Source organism: Artibeus jamaicensis, unplaced genomic scaffold, assembly GCF_021234435.1.
Source record: "Artibeus jamaicensis isolate MK-2021 breed Jamaican fruit bat unplaced genomic scaffold, CSHL_Jam_final contig_519, whole genome shotgun sequence".
In the NCBI taxonomy this organism is placed as follows: domain Eukaryota; kingdom Metazoa; phylum Chordata; class Mammalia; order Chiroptera; family Phyllostomidae; genus Artibeus; species Artibeus jamaicensis.
In genome coordinates, this window is record NW_026521871.1 from 8,584,691 (window position 1) to 8,602,498 (window position 17,808).

At 33.9% G+C, this 17,808-nt stretch overlaps 1 protein-coding gene across 1 annotated transcript in view; it reads left to right on the top strand.

The window, feature by feature from the left end:
* Positions 1-17,808, top strand: part of DNAH12 (dynein axonemal heavy chain 12) — a 229,017-nt gene that overhangs the window by 157,304 nt on the left and 53,905 nt on the right. Inside the window, exons 51-59 of the mRNA XM_053669550.1 lie at positions 2,070-2,201; positions 5,331-5,420; positions 6,035-6,175; positions 8,363-8,604; positions 9,587-9,734; positions 10,268-10,413; positions 14,867-15,081; positions 15,764-15,956; positions 17,299-17,491. Coding sequence (XP_053525525.1) covers positions 2,070-2,201; positions 5,331-5,420; positions 6,035-6,175; positions 8,363-8,604; positions 9,587-9,734; positions 10,268-10,413; positions 14,867-15,081; positions 15,764-15,956; positions 17,299-17,491 — 1,500 coding nt within the window. The remainder of the gene's footprint in view (positions 1-2,069; positions 2,202-5,330; positions 5,421-6,034; positions 6,176-8,362; positions 8,605-9,586; positions 9,735-10,267; positions 10,414-14,866; positions 15,082-15,763; positions 15,957-17,298; positions 17,492-17,808) is intronic.

Below are 17,808 nucleotides of genomic sequence, written 5' to 3' on the forward strand. Positions count from 1 at the left end.
ACGTGGACCAGAAGGCATATGTTAAACAGAGTGTGTAGCCACTGTTCTGCAGCCCCTTAGACATGCATATACAGAAATACTTAAAGGTCATTTCCAATACAGACATGGGTGCCACCTGTCTGGATTACACTGTGTTGTGTATGAATTTATGTAGAGTCTTTAGGCAAGACCAGAACAACCTCACCAAACAGAGCAGGAAAGACAGCTTCTGTTGACTAGGGAGGCCCAGTGTAGTGTGGTGGTTCAGGATGTTCAGACCCTATTCTCTGCCTTGTTTCCTAATCAGTGCCCTAACTTTCATGTAAGAGACCAGAGAAGACGGTGAGTTTAACGTATTGGTAAATCAGCATCTCACAGGATCAAGTTGTATCTTATTTTCAGTTATATCAACCCCGTAGTTACAAGACATGAGATTATTTTAGGGCATTCATAGAAACTTCTTAGTGCTCTCACTGTGCTGTGAATCAGGAATTTAAAACCCTGAGCTTATTATTTTCTTCCTGTCTGCCATTTGGCACATTTAAACACCACTCTCTACCCAAGGTCTTCGTTCTCTCCTATAAGGACATTTATCACAGCAGCCAATCATTCTGACAAAGCCTTATTTTTAATAAACATTCCATTCTAGATGATCATGAGCATTATTCTAAGTAACTGTTTATTGGACTTTCAGCATTCCATTGTCTGAAACACACAGGATTCTTGATGCCTTCAAACCCCACCAGTTAGTGAATCAAATCAACATTAGGTTCTCCTTTCTTTGCAGGTCTGTTGCTTACACCATTCTTAGTATCAAATACTATATGTGATATGACTTAGGTTTCAGTTACAGAGAGAGAATTGGCTCTGTATAATTCTATTATTGGCTCTGCTTATTCTATAGTATAATCAGACAGACTCTTTAAAATATATTTTATGGATTATGCTATTACAGTTGTCCCATTTTATTCTCCCCTTTATTCCCCTCTGCCCTGTAACCCCCTCCCACCAACATTCCCCCACCTTAATTCATGTCCGTGAGTTGTACATATAAGTTCTTTGGCTTCTCTATCCCCCATACTATTCTTAACCTCCCCTGTCTATTTTGGATCTGCCATTTATGTTTCTTATACCCTGTACCTTTTCTCCTATGCTCCACCCTCCTCCTCCCCACTGATAACCCTCCATGTGATCTCCATTTTTGTGAGTCTGTTCCTGTCCTAGGTGTAGGGAATTTTACAAATAGATTACAGAATTGTTGGAAGAGCTGAAGAAACGGATCGTAGGTTGACCTGCCAGGAATGGCTCACAAAGCTAATGGCAGAAGTAGTTTACCAAAGGAATGATCCCTCTGAAGCTCTAGAGCCTCCCAACAGAGCTACATCATCTCTACTATAGTCCATATCAGCAAAACAGATGCCTCACACTCTTCAGTTTGAAGCCTCTTTCAGTTACTTGCATCATTCAAGTGATGTGATGGTGGATCCTAATGACCTTCCACAACTCTGGCTGCATGGGAAACAAAAATATGTAGTTGTTAGCCTTCTCTTCTAGCAATTTCAAGGGAGGTGAGAAGGATATTAGAGTGGATAATAAGTAAATGAGTCTATTGTGTCTGTCAGAACAATATATGCCTTAAAAAGATAAGTTTGAAATTGGGACCTACCTCTTCTTTCATTTTGGTAGTGGGGTAAAGTTAATATTACATATAAGAAAATATAGAATTCAGCCTGTCTAAATTAGAGTTTTTAACATGGGTTCCATGTATGAGCTTGGTATGTGATTATAAGGAACTTTTGTGTTTATGTGCAGAAATATATCTTCTGGAGGGTTTATAGCTGTCATAATATTCTCATAAGGATCTATGATCTTCCAGATTTTGAGAACCATGGCTGTTAATCTGTGCTAAATTCTATACTGTTAATTCTTTCATAGCCATGCAAAGCCAAAAAAAAAACCAACTAAAATTTCAAGTCAATATTGATACTTTTCTCCAATATTACTTTTATGCTACTTCTCCAATATTACTTTAAAAATTCATTATTTAGAAATAAACTATTTTTAAGATATCCTTCTTTCTTTTGATTTAGCCAGCTGACATTACAATTGTGAAATCAATGAAGAATCCTCCATCCGGTGTTAAACTAGTTATGGCTGCTGTTTGTGTCATGAAAGATATCAAACCAGAAAAAATTTCTGATCCTTCAGGAACAGGAGGCAAGGTAATAACTAAACACAGGTTTAAATCATATTCATGAATATACAGAATACTTACAGCAATTATCAAAATGAATGTCAATAGTATCCAATCCAGGAAATTTATATTGTTTTCTAGATTAAGTAGATTCAGAATAAATTATGGAATGCACTGTATTTATTCTAGGGCAAAGCAAAAGCAGTATAGTGTCAGAAAAAATGTGGATCCAATTGATTCCATCTCCTTTTCTGTAAAGTTAATAATAAATAATAATAATAATAATAATAATAATAATAATAATAATAATAATATAGTAGGATTCTCCACTCTCATGGGGATTGGATTGAACGAACCTTAAGGTTTCTGTGCTTTTCCAGCTAAGAGTCTCAAGAATCTGATATACACGGTCCAGCAGAAATAATGCCAGCTTGAGTGTGGTTCGTAGGGTAATAATATGGGTGTAATACTTTATAGTTTTAATTGGACATTTCACCTAAAATGTCATATGATATGCTTGAGTGTGATATCATTATGTTATAGAATTACATGCTCATGATTTTGTAATAAGAGAGTTTGTAATGAAAAGGGGACGTAATTTGTGTCAGACACTTATAACCACATTAGGCGTTGTTTCTGAGCATTCGAAATTGTTAAAAGCATTCACTCTGGAACCAGAATGTCTTGTCAGAAATCCCAGCCTCATTGGCAGTGTGACCTTGGGCAAGATGATTAATCTCTGTGAAATTCTGTAAAAAGAGGGTTATCATAGTACCTGCCTCATAAAGTTAATGTGAGGATCGGATTAGTTAATACATATAAAGCTCTTATGTATAAAGCTTCACAAACAGTAAGCTCACAATAAATGTTAGCTGTTATAGAAAATTATTATTCAAGGCTACATCCCTTAAAAAGGAAGGAATAGCTTCCATCCTAAAGTTAAACACTTATTTTCTTTTTATTCTTTTTTCTTTTTTGCTGTATTCTTTTATTAAGTTGTCTATTTGAGTACCAACATCAAAATGTTTAAGTTTTGTGTCAAAATGAGTCAATATCTGGTAGGCAAAAACTCCTTCCTTGTTCTTAATTAATTTCTTGTTTCCTTCATGTGTGTTTTCTCTGCTAGGTAAACTTTAGATTCATCCTTTAAAATTTCACAAGATACCATTTTGGGCATTTGATTGACAAAAAAAAGAAAAAAAAATCTTAGATATAAATCTTTGTGACCTTGGATTAGGCAATGCTTTCTTAGACTTGACAACAAAAGCACAAGCAACAAGCAACTTAAAAAAATAGATAAATAAAATTTCATCAGAATTAAAAACTTGTACTTCACAGGGCACTATCAAGCAAATTTAAAAATAACTCACAAAATGAAAGAAAATATTTGTACACCAAATATCTGATGAGTATAGTATCCAGAATATATAAGTATCAATAACAATAAAACCCAGTAATGAAAAGATGAATAACACAATTAAAAATAGGTGAAAGGTAACCCTGGCTGGTGTAGCTCAGTGGATTGAGCACAGGCCTGTGAACCACACAATTGCAGTTCGATTCCCAGTCAGGTCACATGCCTAGGTTGCAGGCTAGTTCCCAGCAGGGGACACACGAGAGGCAACCATACATTGATATTTCTCTCCTCTCCTTCCCTTCATCTCTAAAGATAAATAAATAAAATCTTAAAAAAAAAAAGGTGAAAGGAAATTTTGAATAGACATACTATGATTTGAAAGAAGAGACTTGAAATTGTAAGGATGGCAATTCTCCAGAAATTTAATCTTTTTATTTTTCTTATCTTTAACAGAAAACATGCTTATCAATTTTAGAGAGGGGGAGAGGAAGGGAGAGATGGAGGGAGGGAAAGAGAGAGAGGGAGAGAGAGAGAAACACTGATCTCTCACACATGTTCCTACCCCTACCTGGGATCAAACCTGCAATCTAAGTATGAATGTGCCTGTGACCTTTTGGTGCACAGGACAATGCTCCAACCAACTGAGCCATACCAGTCAGGGCTAGACTTATTTTTCTTTCAGATTTTTACAATACCTGCGTTTGAATCCCTGACCTGGAGAATTGGGATTTTGTGTGTGTGTGTGTGTGTGTGTGTGTGTGTCATTCTGTCCTTCTTTGAGATAATAAAGAAAATAAATAAGCTTTTACCTTATCAAGTTATTTTCATGTGCACATACACACACACTCACACTCACACTCACACTCACACTCAGGCTCACATACCATACACCTCTATCAGGCTTCTGAAAGTAGGAAAAAGAATGTTCAGCTAGTTGTTTAATATGTTTCACTAGCATAAGTAACTACCATGCACTTTATCTTATAACTGGGAGAATAATGTATAATCTTTGTTTTTTCTTCTTTATTTTACTTGGGAAACCTAGGTAATTGTTAATAAGAAACATATTTGCTACCTATCTTATTCCATTTGGACTTCTATAACAAATTACATAGACTGGGTAGCTTAAAAACAATAGAACTTTATTTCTCAAGTTAATGGAGCCAAGATCAGTCCAAGATCAGGAAGATCCAAGATCTGGAAGTCCAAGGCCCCAGTAGATTCAGAGTCTGTTTCCTGGTATATAGATGACTTCTTTGCTGTGTCCTCACATGCTGGAAGAGAAAGAGCTCTCTTAGATTTTCCCCTATAAGGACATTAGTCCCATTCACGAGCTAATAACCTCCCAAAGACCCAAATGCTATTACATTGGGGATTAGATTTCAATATATGAATTTAGGGGGATAGGAACAGAAACTTTCAGTATATAGCACTACCTTTCTGGTTTGAAAGAGTTAAAAATAAATAAAAATAAAAGTTGAAATAATAAACTCATTAAATTATGATGGTGTTTATACTAGTTGCTTATCTTATTTTCTAAAGAGAAATAACCATATTTATCTTTCCATGTTTAATTTTTATAATAAGTTTAATATGTAAGTTCATGTTCATATTTTAAATATTCGATATGTATAACATGTTTTGGGGGAGAGGAGTCTCTTTATTTCCAAGAAGATAAAACTTGATATTTTGTAAGTATATAGTTTCTCTGTAGAAAATATGTCTTAAACTGCAAGAAAAAAATTTATAGTGAGCAACTTAAATTGTACATTTAATAAGCTTGCAAAATTTTATTTACAGATATTAGATTACTGGGGACCTAGCAAAAAACTTCTGGGAGATATGAATTTCTTAAGAGATTTGAGAGAATATGATAAGGACAACATTCCAGTGAGTTTCATTGGATTTTTTTGTAAATGTAACTTTGTTAAGATGTGAAAAAATTTTAACACTATGTAATACTGTATAAAATATAAGAAAATTTTCTGTTTGGAATTAAAATAACAAATAAAAGGACATTCTACTTGTTAATGACTTTTATGAATTCTCATAATGCATAGAACCATGCCTCTTTCAGATCGTTGATGGTCATTTAATAAATTACTGTTTTAGTGTATTATTGACATGAAAAAGTTCACTGTCATATGATAGTTTATTAATAAGTCTGATGCACAAAAGTATAATGCATTTTTCCCATTTGAACTTTTTTATTAATGTTTAATTATCCTGTTCTCTTGTTTCCATGTTTTCTCAACGTGCATGTCTTTTAATGTTTTTAGAAGAAGCATTTTTCCTCAATATCTGTCATAATTTTGCATATTTTGTTCACAAATTATTTGTGTTTCTGCTTTAATTATGCTTATTTTAAAGTTATCTCAAAGTACTGACTCATTTTTAAAAACAACATAACTTTGTGTACAGTGTTTTCACTATTTATGATTATTTTTTCATCTTATGGTTGTGCAATTTGTTGAAACTTTAAGATCTAAATCTTTGTTGTGTAGGTGACTGTTATGCAGAAGATTCGTGGTGAATACTTAACAAACCCTGAGTTTGACCCCCCTAAGGTTGCTAAAGCTTCTTCTGCTGCTGAGGGTCTGTGTAAATGGATCATGGCTATGGAAGTATATGACAGAGTTGCAAAGGTATTTTGAAGAACAGCACATCTATTTTCTATTAAAATATTCCCAGAAATTAAAATCTGTGCATATATTTGCTAGTTAAGACTTTTGTAAAAAGTGCTACGAGAAAGAATTTGTCCTGCTGCAGCATAAACATCAGACATCGAGTACCTAGTAGTCAAAGAAAATACTTGCATATGACATAACCTGGTTGGGGCTAGTATGAGGGGTAGTGCCGGGGAGCCGGGATAGTCATTGCAGTTGGCCCAAATGACCTATATCCTGACCTATATCCATAGGGACATGGGGCAACAGAGAATTAGAGTTTGATGAGCAGTGGGCATAAACAAAGAAAAATCTAGAATTTCAAGGGCAAAGTGGCAGATTAAACAATTGATTCAAAGGGGTAGAATTAAGATCCAAGTAGGGTTAAGAGACAGAGCCTGGGAAGATCCCCTAAAGCAATGGCTAGGTTGATAGGATACCTTTTTATGGGATATTCCCTGGGGTCAAATTCCTGGGAGAACAGAGAATGGTTTAAGAGTATTTTGTAAATTTGGCTAGCAAAGTGTCAGGAAAACACTGGCCTTGTCCTTTGTAGTTTGCAAAATTCTACCTAGGATAGCAGGATATATAAATAAAAAAGCAGGTAAGAATACATCATAATGTGTTCAGAACAACTTCACGGTGTAGAATGAATGATCAGGCTGTAATGATTGGGAAAGTATTCCTGGTAACATACATGTGCCTATAGAGAGCTAGGAACTTTGTTAGTTTCGGGGAAGTAGACCTGTATACACCTGTTAAAGAAATAAAATTAATTTTATCTTGGATGTCTTCTGAAGTCAAAAGTAGAAAGTGGAGCTTCTTGCTTTTTTTTTATCTGTTTCTTTAACATATTCCCCTTCAGGATTCCATCTCACAGGAGAGAAAGTGGGCCATTCGGTGTCTGATACCTTGCCTCCCTCCTCCCTCTTTGCCCTCAGCTTCATTCCTGGCAGAAGATTTAGGTCTCCCTTCTTTCAAATACACATACTCTTTTTGGTCATCTGCTAAATTCTTTTTACCGATACACTCAATGACAAAGTGGAAACCCCCATTCTTTTTTTTTTTTTTTCTAACAGTTTGCACTCAGTAGCATCCTACACCAGTTTCGGATCTATAGCATAGTGGAGGGGAAAACCTTGTCCTCTATGAGCGGTCACCCAGGGCTGTCCCAGGCACCCACCTGGCCCCATTCCCCATTATCTCAACATTATTGACTGTATTCTCTGTGCTGCAATCCACATGTCTGTGGATGTTTTGCAACTACCAATTTGTACTGCTTAATCCCTTCACATTTTTCACCCAGCCCTCTGACCACCCCTCCTCTCTGACAGCTGTCAGTCTGTTTGTTCTCTGTATCTCCAAGTCTGTTTCTATTTGGCTTGGCAAACCCCTTTCTTGATATATTAATGAGCATGATAAAATGAGAACTTTAGGAAATCCTTTTTCTCTAAACAAAATGCATCTTTTCAGGCTTTGCTGAGGATAATTCAATTTTGTTAATGACACTGAACATCAAGGCTTTCTTTTTCTTTGTATTTCTATCATATTCTTAACCTCCCCCCAGAACCCGTACCCCTCCCTCCCCGCAAACAGGGCAAATGTATACCTCGCCTGATTGGGAAGAAGATCACAGACGTGGAAATGCAAAGAACAAAACAAAACAAAACAAACCAAACAAATAACAACAGAAAAGCATGTTCATGTAATTTAAACACTTAAACACTTAAGAACACTTACATTCTGCCACATGTTTTTCTCTGTTTTTGGCAACAGTTCAATGGCAACTTATATTTAGAGATATTTTGGTATATGTTGTGCCATTTTTGCTACATAATGTGACATTGTTAGTCTAGAATAATTTATCTGTTTTATATATGACAGAGTCTGGTTTAGAATGATTTATATATTTTACATAAATTTAAAAATATAAATATTTTGTGTATATTTATAATATTTATTTATAATATTTATAAATATATAAATATTTTGTGTATGAATAATATAAGGTTTAAGGCAAAATGTTCATTTTGTATAACTTGTTATTATATGTAACTAGTGTATGTATAATAATAAATGTTTTATTCCATAATATCTATAAAGGATTATATTAGATGTCAGCTTTATATAGTACACATCACAGTTGCGTATATTCTTTCCAAATAGGTAGTAGCTCCTAAGAAAGCCCGCTTATCAGAAGCTCAGAAGTCCTTAGCTGAGACAATGGAGCTCTTGAATGAGAAGAGAGCAGAACTGGCAGAAGTTGAACAGCATTTGGAAAATTTACAAAGAACATTTACTGAGAAGACTGAGGAAAAGGCTCGTTTAGAAGATCAGGTGGAACTCTGTGCTAAAAAACTTGAAAGAGCCTCACAACTAATTGGAGGACTGGGTGGAGAAAAATCAAGGTCAGATTTCTGCTCATTTTAACAACATATAAGAATGTCAGGCTTGAATATGTGACTTTCTTTGGATATTTATTATGATTACTAATTTTAAAATAGCTGGTTGAAAAAGCAGGTACCTGGACAGTCTTCTTCAAACTGAATATCAATGTTAAAGGATGTTGTTGGCAACTTGCTCTCAAGCATTTTTTTTTTAAAGAGCGAGAGAACCAAGTAGGGGAAATGATCACTTTTAATCTAAATGATATGTGGGCAAGCATTGTACAATTCTTTCCAGTTTTCACATATGTTCAAATTTTTCTTAATAATATATTGGGGGGCAGTAAAGTATCTCATTTTGTTGATGTTTATTTCAAAGATGATGCAACTGGTTTGATCTAGTTAGCTTTAGTCTAATTATTTATACTGACCAACCAGCTATCTCACTGATTAATGACATTTGTTGAAGGAATAGCATGATAAAGTAATGTGCCTTTGCCTTTGTAGTGCAGATTAGATAGTTTTGGAATGTAATTTTTATTGTACAGTTTTCATTAAGTGGAAAATATCAACTCTAGCAATAGTATGTAGCTTCTGTACAACTTAAATGTAATTGGGGTATAAATTGCAAACATTTCTATGGTTTGCAGACTAACAATAAATACTGAACCAAACAGCAGGGCCACTAGACCAAATCATCCTGATGAAAATGATTAGACAAAATGTGAGTGGGTGGGGCAGGGGGGCATATTTAGTCCAAATCCTGCAAAAAAACCCCCAAAACCTTAGTATTCTAATAATGAAAGGTTGAATATGTCATTTATGTAACAGATATGTGTTAAAGCACATTAGAAATAGAAGAGACCTAACCTCATTTTATAGATAAGCAAGTGCCCAATATTTTGTGGCTTTTTGTTACAGAATTTGGACTAGAAACCCCTTGCCCTTTCAATTACTTACATCATTCTCTATGGTAAGGCTATTTCGACTTTGGTTGATCTCACAGGTGGTCTCAAGCAGCAAATGACCTTCAGATAGTATATGAAAATTTGACTGGTGATGTCTTGGTATCAGCAGGAGTAATAGCCTACCTTGGTGCTTTCACTTCTGGCTTTCGACAAACATGTGTAGAAAATTGGAGCATGTTGTGCAAGGTAAAGGTTTTATATTTCATAAATTCCTTTCTAGAACACTCAAAGTACAAGTTGGGGTATTGGGAGGGGGGATGATAATAATAAGTACAGAGAAGGGAAGAAATAGCTGAAATTGTGAGATGTTTTTATTCCTTCTTGTTTGATCGGTAAAGTATTTCGTAGTACAATTTTCTTTTTCTATTTTATTTTTTACTTTCTCTTAATTAAAAAAAATTTTTTCAGATATAGTTGACATTCAATATTATGTTAGTTTCAGGTGTACAGAATTTCAGTTAGACATTTATGTAACTTATAAGGTGATCCCCCCAATAAGTCCAGTATCCATGAGACATTGTACATAGTTTTCACAATATTATTAACAATATTTCCTATGCTATGCTTTTATCCCTGTAATAGTTCAACTTCCAACTCAGTTTTTTCCTGTTCCTTAGAGTTATTAAATAATATCTAATAACAAATCAATATTTTAATTTTAAATATATTTCAATCAATAAGGTAAAAGAAAATATTAGATATTTGTTTATTTCTTACAGGAGAAAAAAATCCCATGTTCAGAGGAGTTCTCACTGAGTAAGACCCTAGGTGATCCAGTAAAAATTAGAGCTTGGAATATTGCTGGATTACCGAGAGATACTTTCTCCATAGATAATGGAGTGATTGTTAATAACTCCAGGCGTTGGTAAGTTACATAAAGTATACTTATTTTTCAATTACTCTATTTGAAAGTTTTTAAACAGAGAGAAAAGTTTAAAGGATTTTAGAGTAAGCACCCAACAGCTACTTAGATCCTGACATTAACATTTTATTTTTCTTGCTGCTTTATCAAATATTTATCCATCCCTCTGTCCATGCGTCAACTCATCCTAAGTAGCAGACATGGATACCCTTTCCCCAATACCTCAGCTATGAGTATCATTAACGAACATTCAATATTATGTATGTTTTTTTCTTTTGAGGTGAAATTTCATATCATGTAATACACAAAATTTAAGAACACCATTCCATGAGTTCTTTACAAAGTGTGTACAAAAGCATACACTTGTGCAACCCAAACCTCTGTCAATATATAGCACATGACTCCCCGGAAGTTCTCTTATGTCCCTTCTCAGTTAATTCCCACCCTCACCATAGGAAATTTTTATTTTAATTATTTCCCGCCATAGATTAGTTTGGCCTATTCTAGAACTTCATATAAACAAATTACACTGTACATACTCATTTGTGAAGGTTTCTTTCACACAGCATGTGTTGCTATTTTTGGTTGCTGAGTAGTATTCCATTGTATGAATGCATGACTGTTGATGCGTTCTCCTATTGATGGACACTTAGGCTGTTTCCAGTTTTGGGCTATTTAAAGTATTTATTTTAACTAGGTATTTCTACCCACTTTCAAGATGCTATAAGTATACTTTATACAATTTCATGGATATCTTTTAAAATTGATATCAATAGTGTGATAATTATATGAATATTCCAAATTGTTTTTATTATTATCCTTTCATTTATATCACTTTGAAAAACTTGGAAAATTACTCTCACCTGAGAAATAGTGTCCTATAAATGGTAATTTCATCATGTTGTCATCTAATTTTAAAAGTCTCTTCATGGGACAGTATCTCAAACATACTATGATAGGTACTATTGAGCTCTTATATTCATGAGGCACTACTTTTATAAGTGCCCTATATCCACACAAACTCCTATTAGTGAGTTAGGTATTATTATTATTATTATTATTCCATTTTACAGATGAGGAAATTGAGACCCAGAGTGATTTAGTAATTTGAAATTTAATAAGATAACTAACTGAGCTAATCAATGATGGAGTCAGAATTTGAACCCAAGTGATTTTACTTCCAAATCTTTGTCCTTAATTATTATGTTAAGTAAAATGTAGAATAGGATATCACATTCACTACCTTTTAAACTCTACTGAAAGTTTAAATATTCTTTTGGAATATGAGATACATTAAAGTTGCATTACACATCAGCGAGGAAAGGATGTGCTGCCATAAATGGCTATCATTATAAAAATAAATTAAATTACATCCTTACTTTTATCACATTCAAAGACACAAAAGAAGGCAAGCACCTGAATGCCCCTGACACACAGGGGGTCTCTCTCTACATTTTTGCTCTTAGCCTGGAGGTAGACTGCTGTTGCTTGGTACAGTGTGTTAGGTTGTTTGGGGGCAGAGTGGGAGTTCTCTGTTATTGTTTCTTAGTCAGTCTTAGGAAGGCTCTGTGTACATGGACCTTCAGGATAGTACTTTTTCAGCCTTTCTGTCCCTCCTTCCCATAACCTCTTAATTCTGCCTTATAATTGTGATTGGTCTTCAACAGGAGTTTCCCACCCTTATCCTAGAGTGAGAGATCTCTACTTCGTAAAAGTTAATAAAGGTATACTATCTTTAGCCCAAGATGTTTTTCTGTTCTAAGCCCCTCAACCCTCACCCAGGGGTTGAGTTTTTCTTTTGCTCTTGCTCCAGCTACAATGAGTGTTTTGCCCTTACTTCTTCCAGGATTCCCAGGCATAATTTCAGCCCAATACATGTTATTTTCCCAGCTTGAAGTTTCCTGGGTTACATAGACAGTGAAAATTGCACCCTGCACCTGTGTGAAATGTAGGTCCATGGTTACAGATTCTCAGGGGACTTTTTTCCAGTTGCAAATGAAAAAAGGAATCAAAACACTTCATTCTTGTCTCCAAATGCATAGTTGGATTTTTTTCTACCTATGCTTTCACTAAGCATTTTGTAGGTTTAAGTTTACTACGGGGCCTCAGTTCCAGCTTTTTGTGCATATGGATAAAAGGAGCCCCTAGGTTATTAGAACTGGCACTCTCTCCAAGGCTAGCTAGCATTTCAGCTCACACAATTACTGTTCTACAGTTAGTTTTGTCTCTGTTTCTGGCATCTGTATTTTACTGGATGTTTCTATTGTATATGTATGTATCTCTTATATTCATGTCACCTATGTATTTTTAAAATGTCATATTTTAAACACTAGTGGATACACTAAACTAGGTGGCTGGAGGATTTTTAGATTATTTAGATAGTCATGCTGCTAGAATCATAGTTTATAATTAATCAATCCTTGTTCTGCTTGCTCATAATTTCTAGAAGTTTGTCTGTTTATAATACTGTGCAGTGGTTGAGAGCAGTGCAGACACCAGTGTCCGGATATTTAGATTCAAATTTTCCTCTATCACTTTCCATCTTAAGATTCTGGTAACTTAGTTGACCTCTAAATGCCTCAGGTACCTCATCTGTAAAAGAAGATAATAATTCCTACCTCATAGGAATATTGTGAGAACATACTTAGACTATAAGTGCTCAATAAATATTAGTTTTTATAATTACCAACTTCAAATACCTCATTTAGTGTCTATATCTCAAATTGACTTGCTTTTTAACCATGATGAAAATACTGCTCTATTATTGTTTATTAACACATCAGTCTGGCTACTTAAAATTAAAGCTTTGTTTTCCCCAAAATACTACCTCTGTCAGAAGCATAGATTGACAATGCTTTTCTCTTCAGACTGTCCAAAGACCTCAGATATAGACTAGAATTATTTTCATACCATACTTGGAATATAAATACCATTGAATGGTCTTACCTCTCTGATGGACAAAACAAATCAGTTTTCCAATTATATTTGTAATGTCTGTAAAAGGTTGTATTAAGTGGGAGTTGGATTTCTTTTAGAATATAAAGGAATCTCTAATACAATACTAAGAACATTGATTTAGGCATTACCAAGAATATTGACTAGCACTGAACTGTTAATTTACAGAAATTGTTACTTTTTGCAAGGGAAAGAACAAATACTGTATTTTCCCAATAATAAGCATATAAAAGGAAAAAAAAGTCTCTTTAAATTGGACATTGATGCATCTAGCCTAATTACTAGGCAACTTTTAAGCAGTTGTATGTAAAATAATTTTCTCATTTCCAGAACATGTTTCCTCTGTTTGCTGTGATAGCAAAAGTAAATTTTGACCAGTGTCTGAACCATTTTGTGTTTTCAGTAGGATTTCAGTACAATCTGAGCTGAGAAAGAAAACAACCAGGCAGCTAGTATTGGATTGTTTTGTCTTTTGGAAAGGAAAGGAAATAAAAGTACAGAGTTATCTGGGAGTAGTTGATTGAAGAGCTTATTTATAGGAAAAAGGAAAGGAGATTTTTATCCCTAGAAGCTGTTGAAACAGAAAGAGAATGCCTGGGAAAGCCAATGTGACATGAGATGAAAACTCCCTTTTTTTGCTAATACTTTTTAAAGATAATTTAATGCACTGTACTGAATACAAAAGAAATATAGGGCATCATTATCACTGAGGAAGAAGAAAGCACAATGTATTTTGAATATCTGAAACCATGAATCATATGTTCTCAAACATGAAGTTTTTACCATACTTACGTAGTTTTTACCATACTTACATACTTAAATAAAGACCAGGCTAAACTTAGGAACTTAGTTTATGACTCTACTGAAAATTTGAGGCTAGTAGATCTCTTACTTTAAATTTTTAGCAAATAAATAGAATTATTTTTTATGTTATGTTAACAGATGTCATATAGTAAAAATACCTTGAGTCCTGGCTGATGTAACTTGGTTGGAGCATTATCTAGTAAATGAAAGGTTGTGGGTTTGGCCCCCGGAAGGTGGGTTGTGGGTTGGGTCATGTGTGAGAGGCAACCAATTGGTGCTTCTCTCTCACATTGACGTTTCTCTCCCTCTCTCCTTCCCTTCCCCTCTCTGTAAAAATCAATAAGCATGTCCTCAGGTGAGGATTTTTAAAAAGTTGCCTTGAAGACAGTGTGTTATATTGGAAAGAACACAGCTTACGGGATCACAACATCCTACTTCTGACATTGAACTAATCTTGTAGCCACGGAACCTTAGGCACATACTCCCTGAGACTACATTTTTTCATTTCAAAAATAAATGAGAAAAAACCTCCTTTTCATTGTTTTCTCACAGCACTTTTGTAAATACTAACCCTGATAATATATGTGAAACATGTTTTTTTACAAATTGATAGTGATGTTTATTATTTAAACTATATAACTTTAAAGAAATATGAATATTTATTTCTTCCCTCAGAATTTCTCTTATTATATTCTAGGCCTTTAATGATTGACCCCCAGGGTCAAGCCAATAAGTGGATCAAAAACTCTGAAAAAGAAAATCAGCTTAGTGTTATTAAACTATCAGATTCAGATTATATGAGAACACTGGAGAACTCTATTCAGTTTGGAAATCCGCTTCTGTTAGAAAATGTTGGTGAAGAACTGGATCCATCTTTGGAGCCTTTACTACTTAGACAAACTTTTAAACAAGGTAGAAATCAATTAATATTAGTTATAGAACTGAAAGGTGATTAGCTTATCTTTGAGGCAGAAAAAGCACTGAATAAATTTAATGAGGTTAATAACTTAGAACTTCTGTGTCATTTTTATGTGTGAAAAAAGATTTAGAACAAGTATCAAGAATGAATGTTGCCCTCACTTTATTGCCTTAATCACTGTTACCCAGATTTTTGTTCAGTAGAAAACATAAAGAAGTTGAAGCCAGGCTGAAATTGCTGTATCATATGACCATGGTTCACACAAAGTCCATTATTGTGAATAGTAATGGTTAATGTGGACCAAGACTGACTTTAGAGAAACATTGACCACCTCATATTTGTGGTTAGAAAAATTTGATCTCTTCCAAACTAGAGTACTTTTCAGAGCTTTGGTCACATACAAGTACCTTTGGAATCACAATTCAAAATTGATAGAGGAAGTAAGATGAAAAGTAATCTTGATTTAGAAGGTTTCACAACCAGAGAAAAGTATCTTATACTTCCCCAGAACGAATGAGTCCTGCTGTATAACTGCTTACTTGCCTCTATGCCTGTGACTTTTGTCATATCTGTATTCTGCTTTAAATTACATGTAATCTGGGAAAGGCCTTAACATGGGGGGAGGTGCTGTGCAAATTTGGCTTACTTACTATGAGTTTATTTTCTGAAATATAGGTGGTGTTGACTGCATCAGGCTTGGTGAGGTCATTATTGAGTATTCCTTTGATTTCAAGTTTTATATCACCACAAAACTGAGAAATCCACACTATATGCCAGAGTTAGCTACAAAAGTGTCTTTGCTCAATTTCATGATAACTCCGGAAGGACTTGAAGATCAGTTATTAGGTATTGTTGTTGCAAAGGAGAGGTATGTATTTTCTCAGATGCTTCCAAATGGCCTAGAGAGGAATACTTGTAGGCCATTATTAATACTTTTGTTATGTGATTATTTTGAAACCTTGTCAAATTTTATATTTTATTATTGGAAACTAAATAATATAATCTTTTAAAATAGCCATTCTAGAACAAGTAAGTTATGTCAACTATCTTATATTGGTGTTTTAACATGTATAGTAGATTCAAGTGTTAGGCCATAATTTCTGGCATATATCTGATTGCTTGAGCCAAAAACATTTTATCCCTAAGAATTTATGCTATGGAAAAAATCAGAACTGTGTTCAAAAACATATACAGGATGTTAATAAGAAAATACTTAGGATAAGAACAAAAAAAGCAGGACATTAAACTGTATACAGGAGGGGTAACATTTTGCATGAATACAAAAATGGTGGATGCATATATACAAAAAAGGTTGGGGAGGAATGCAACAGAATGTTAGTGATTATCCCCTCAGATGTTAAAATGATAGGTAATTAATATTTTCTGCATAATTTATGTATTTTTTTATTACTAGCATGTTTTATTTTTTAATGAGAAAAATATACCTGGAGGGGCTACTGATAAAGAATTTGCTTCCTGGCGGAAATCTTTGATTCCACTTGAAACTTAATTAACATTATCAAGTAGTCTATTACATATTATAAATTGTAAGTGGAAATATGTAACCATGAGGTACTTTTGTTATTTCCAGCATTTCAGTCTCACACACATAGTATCCAAGAGAATAGCATGTCGTAACATTCTATGACATGGTGAATTAAGTTATTTTAAAGTTTCATACCACCTTTGTTATGATGTTATAAGTGTCAGTTTTATCTGTTACATGAAGAGTCACTTGTATGACAAGTCATCCTTTTTATGTCTGCTAATGTAGCAGAAACAATGAAAATGAGACCGAATATGACAAAGCTAAGAAGAAATAAAAAATTTCATACTCTTGAGTTTCCTCCAGTCCTTATTCTTACATAACTGGCCAAGCTGTATGAATGAGCCCAATGTACTTACCACAGTACATGTTATTGCCATGTTTTACACATGTACAATTAATGCTTTTTTGCTTGAATTTCTCAAATTATTATTTGAATGGAAACAATTTTTTCCCTTAGATTAGGATAAAGAGATTGATCATTTTAGTTTATGTTACATGCATACAAAATTATTTAAATGTCTATGATATTGTGATATCTAATCACAATACAAATTAATATAAATTATATCTAATTTATATCAATTTAATATAATTATATCTAATTTAAATATAAATTTAGATAAAATACTATAAATTTAGACTAAATGTTTTTATCTTTTAGGCCAGAATTAGAAGAAGAAAGAAATGTTCTTATTCTTCAGTCTGCAGCTAATAAGAAACAGCTAAAAGATATAGAGAAAAATATTTTGGAAACATTATCATCTTCAGAAGGAAACATTTTAGAAGATGAAAGTGCAATTAAAATCTTAGACTCTGCTAAAATTATGTCCAATGAGATCACAAAGAAACAGCAGGTAAAGCAAGAATCCTAGTAATCTTTTGATTCTTCAGATTCCAGTGTGCTCCCAGTGCCTTGAGAAAGTGCTGTGTATGTATCCCAGACTTACTAGGAAAGAAAAAGAACTCGAGTACCAAAACACAGAAGCTAATTTTAAACTCATAAGGGAATAAATATCTCTTACTGCTGAATTATTCAAAACTTGGTCTGATCTTATACAGAGATCTTATACAGAGAAATAAATGGTATCTTATACAGAGAAATAAATTTAGAATGAAAGCTTTAAAAATATTTTTTTATTATTGCATAGGTGAGGCAAACTAGCTAGGTTCA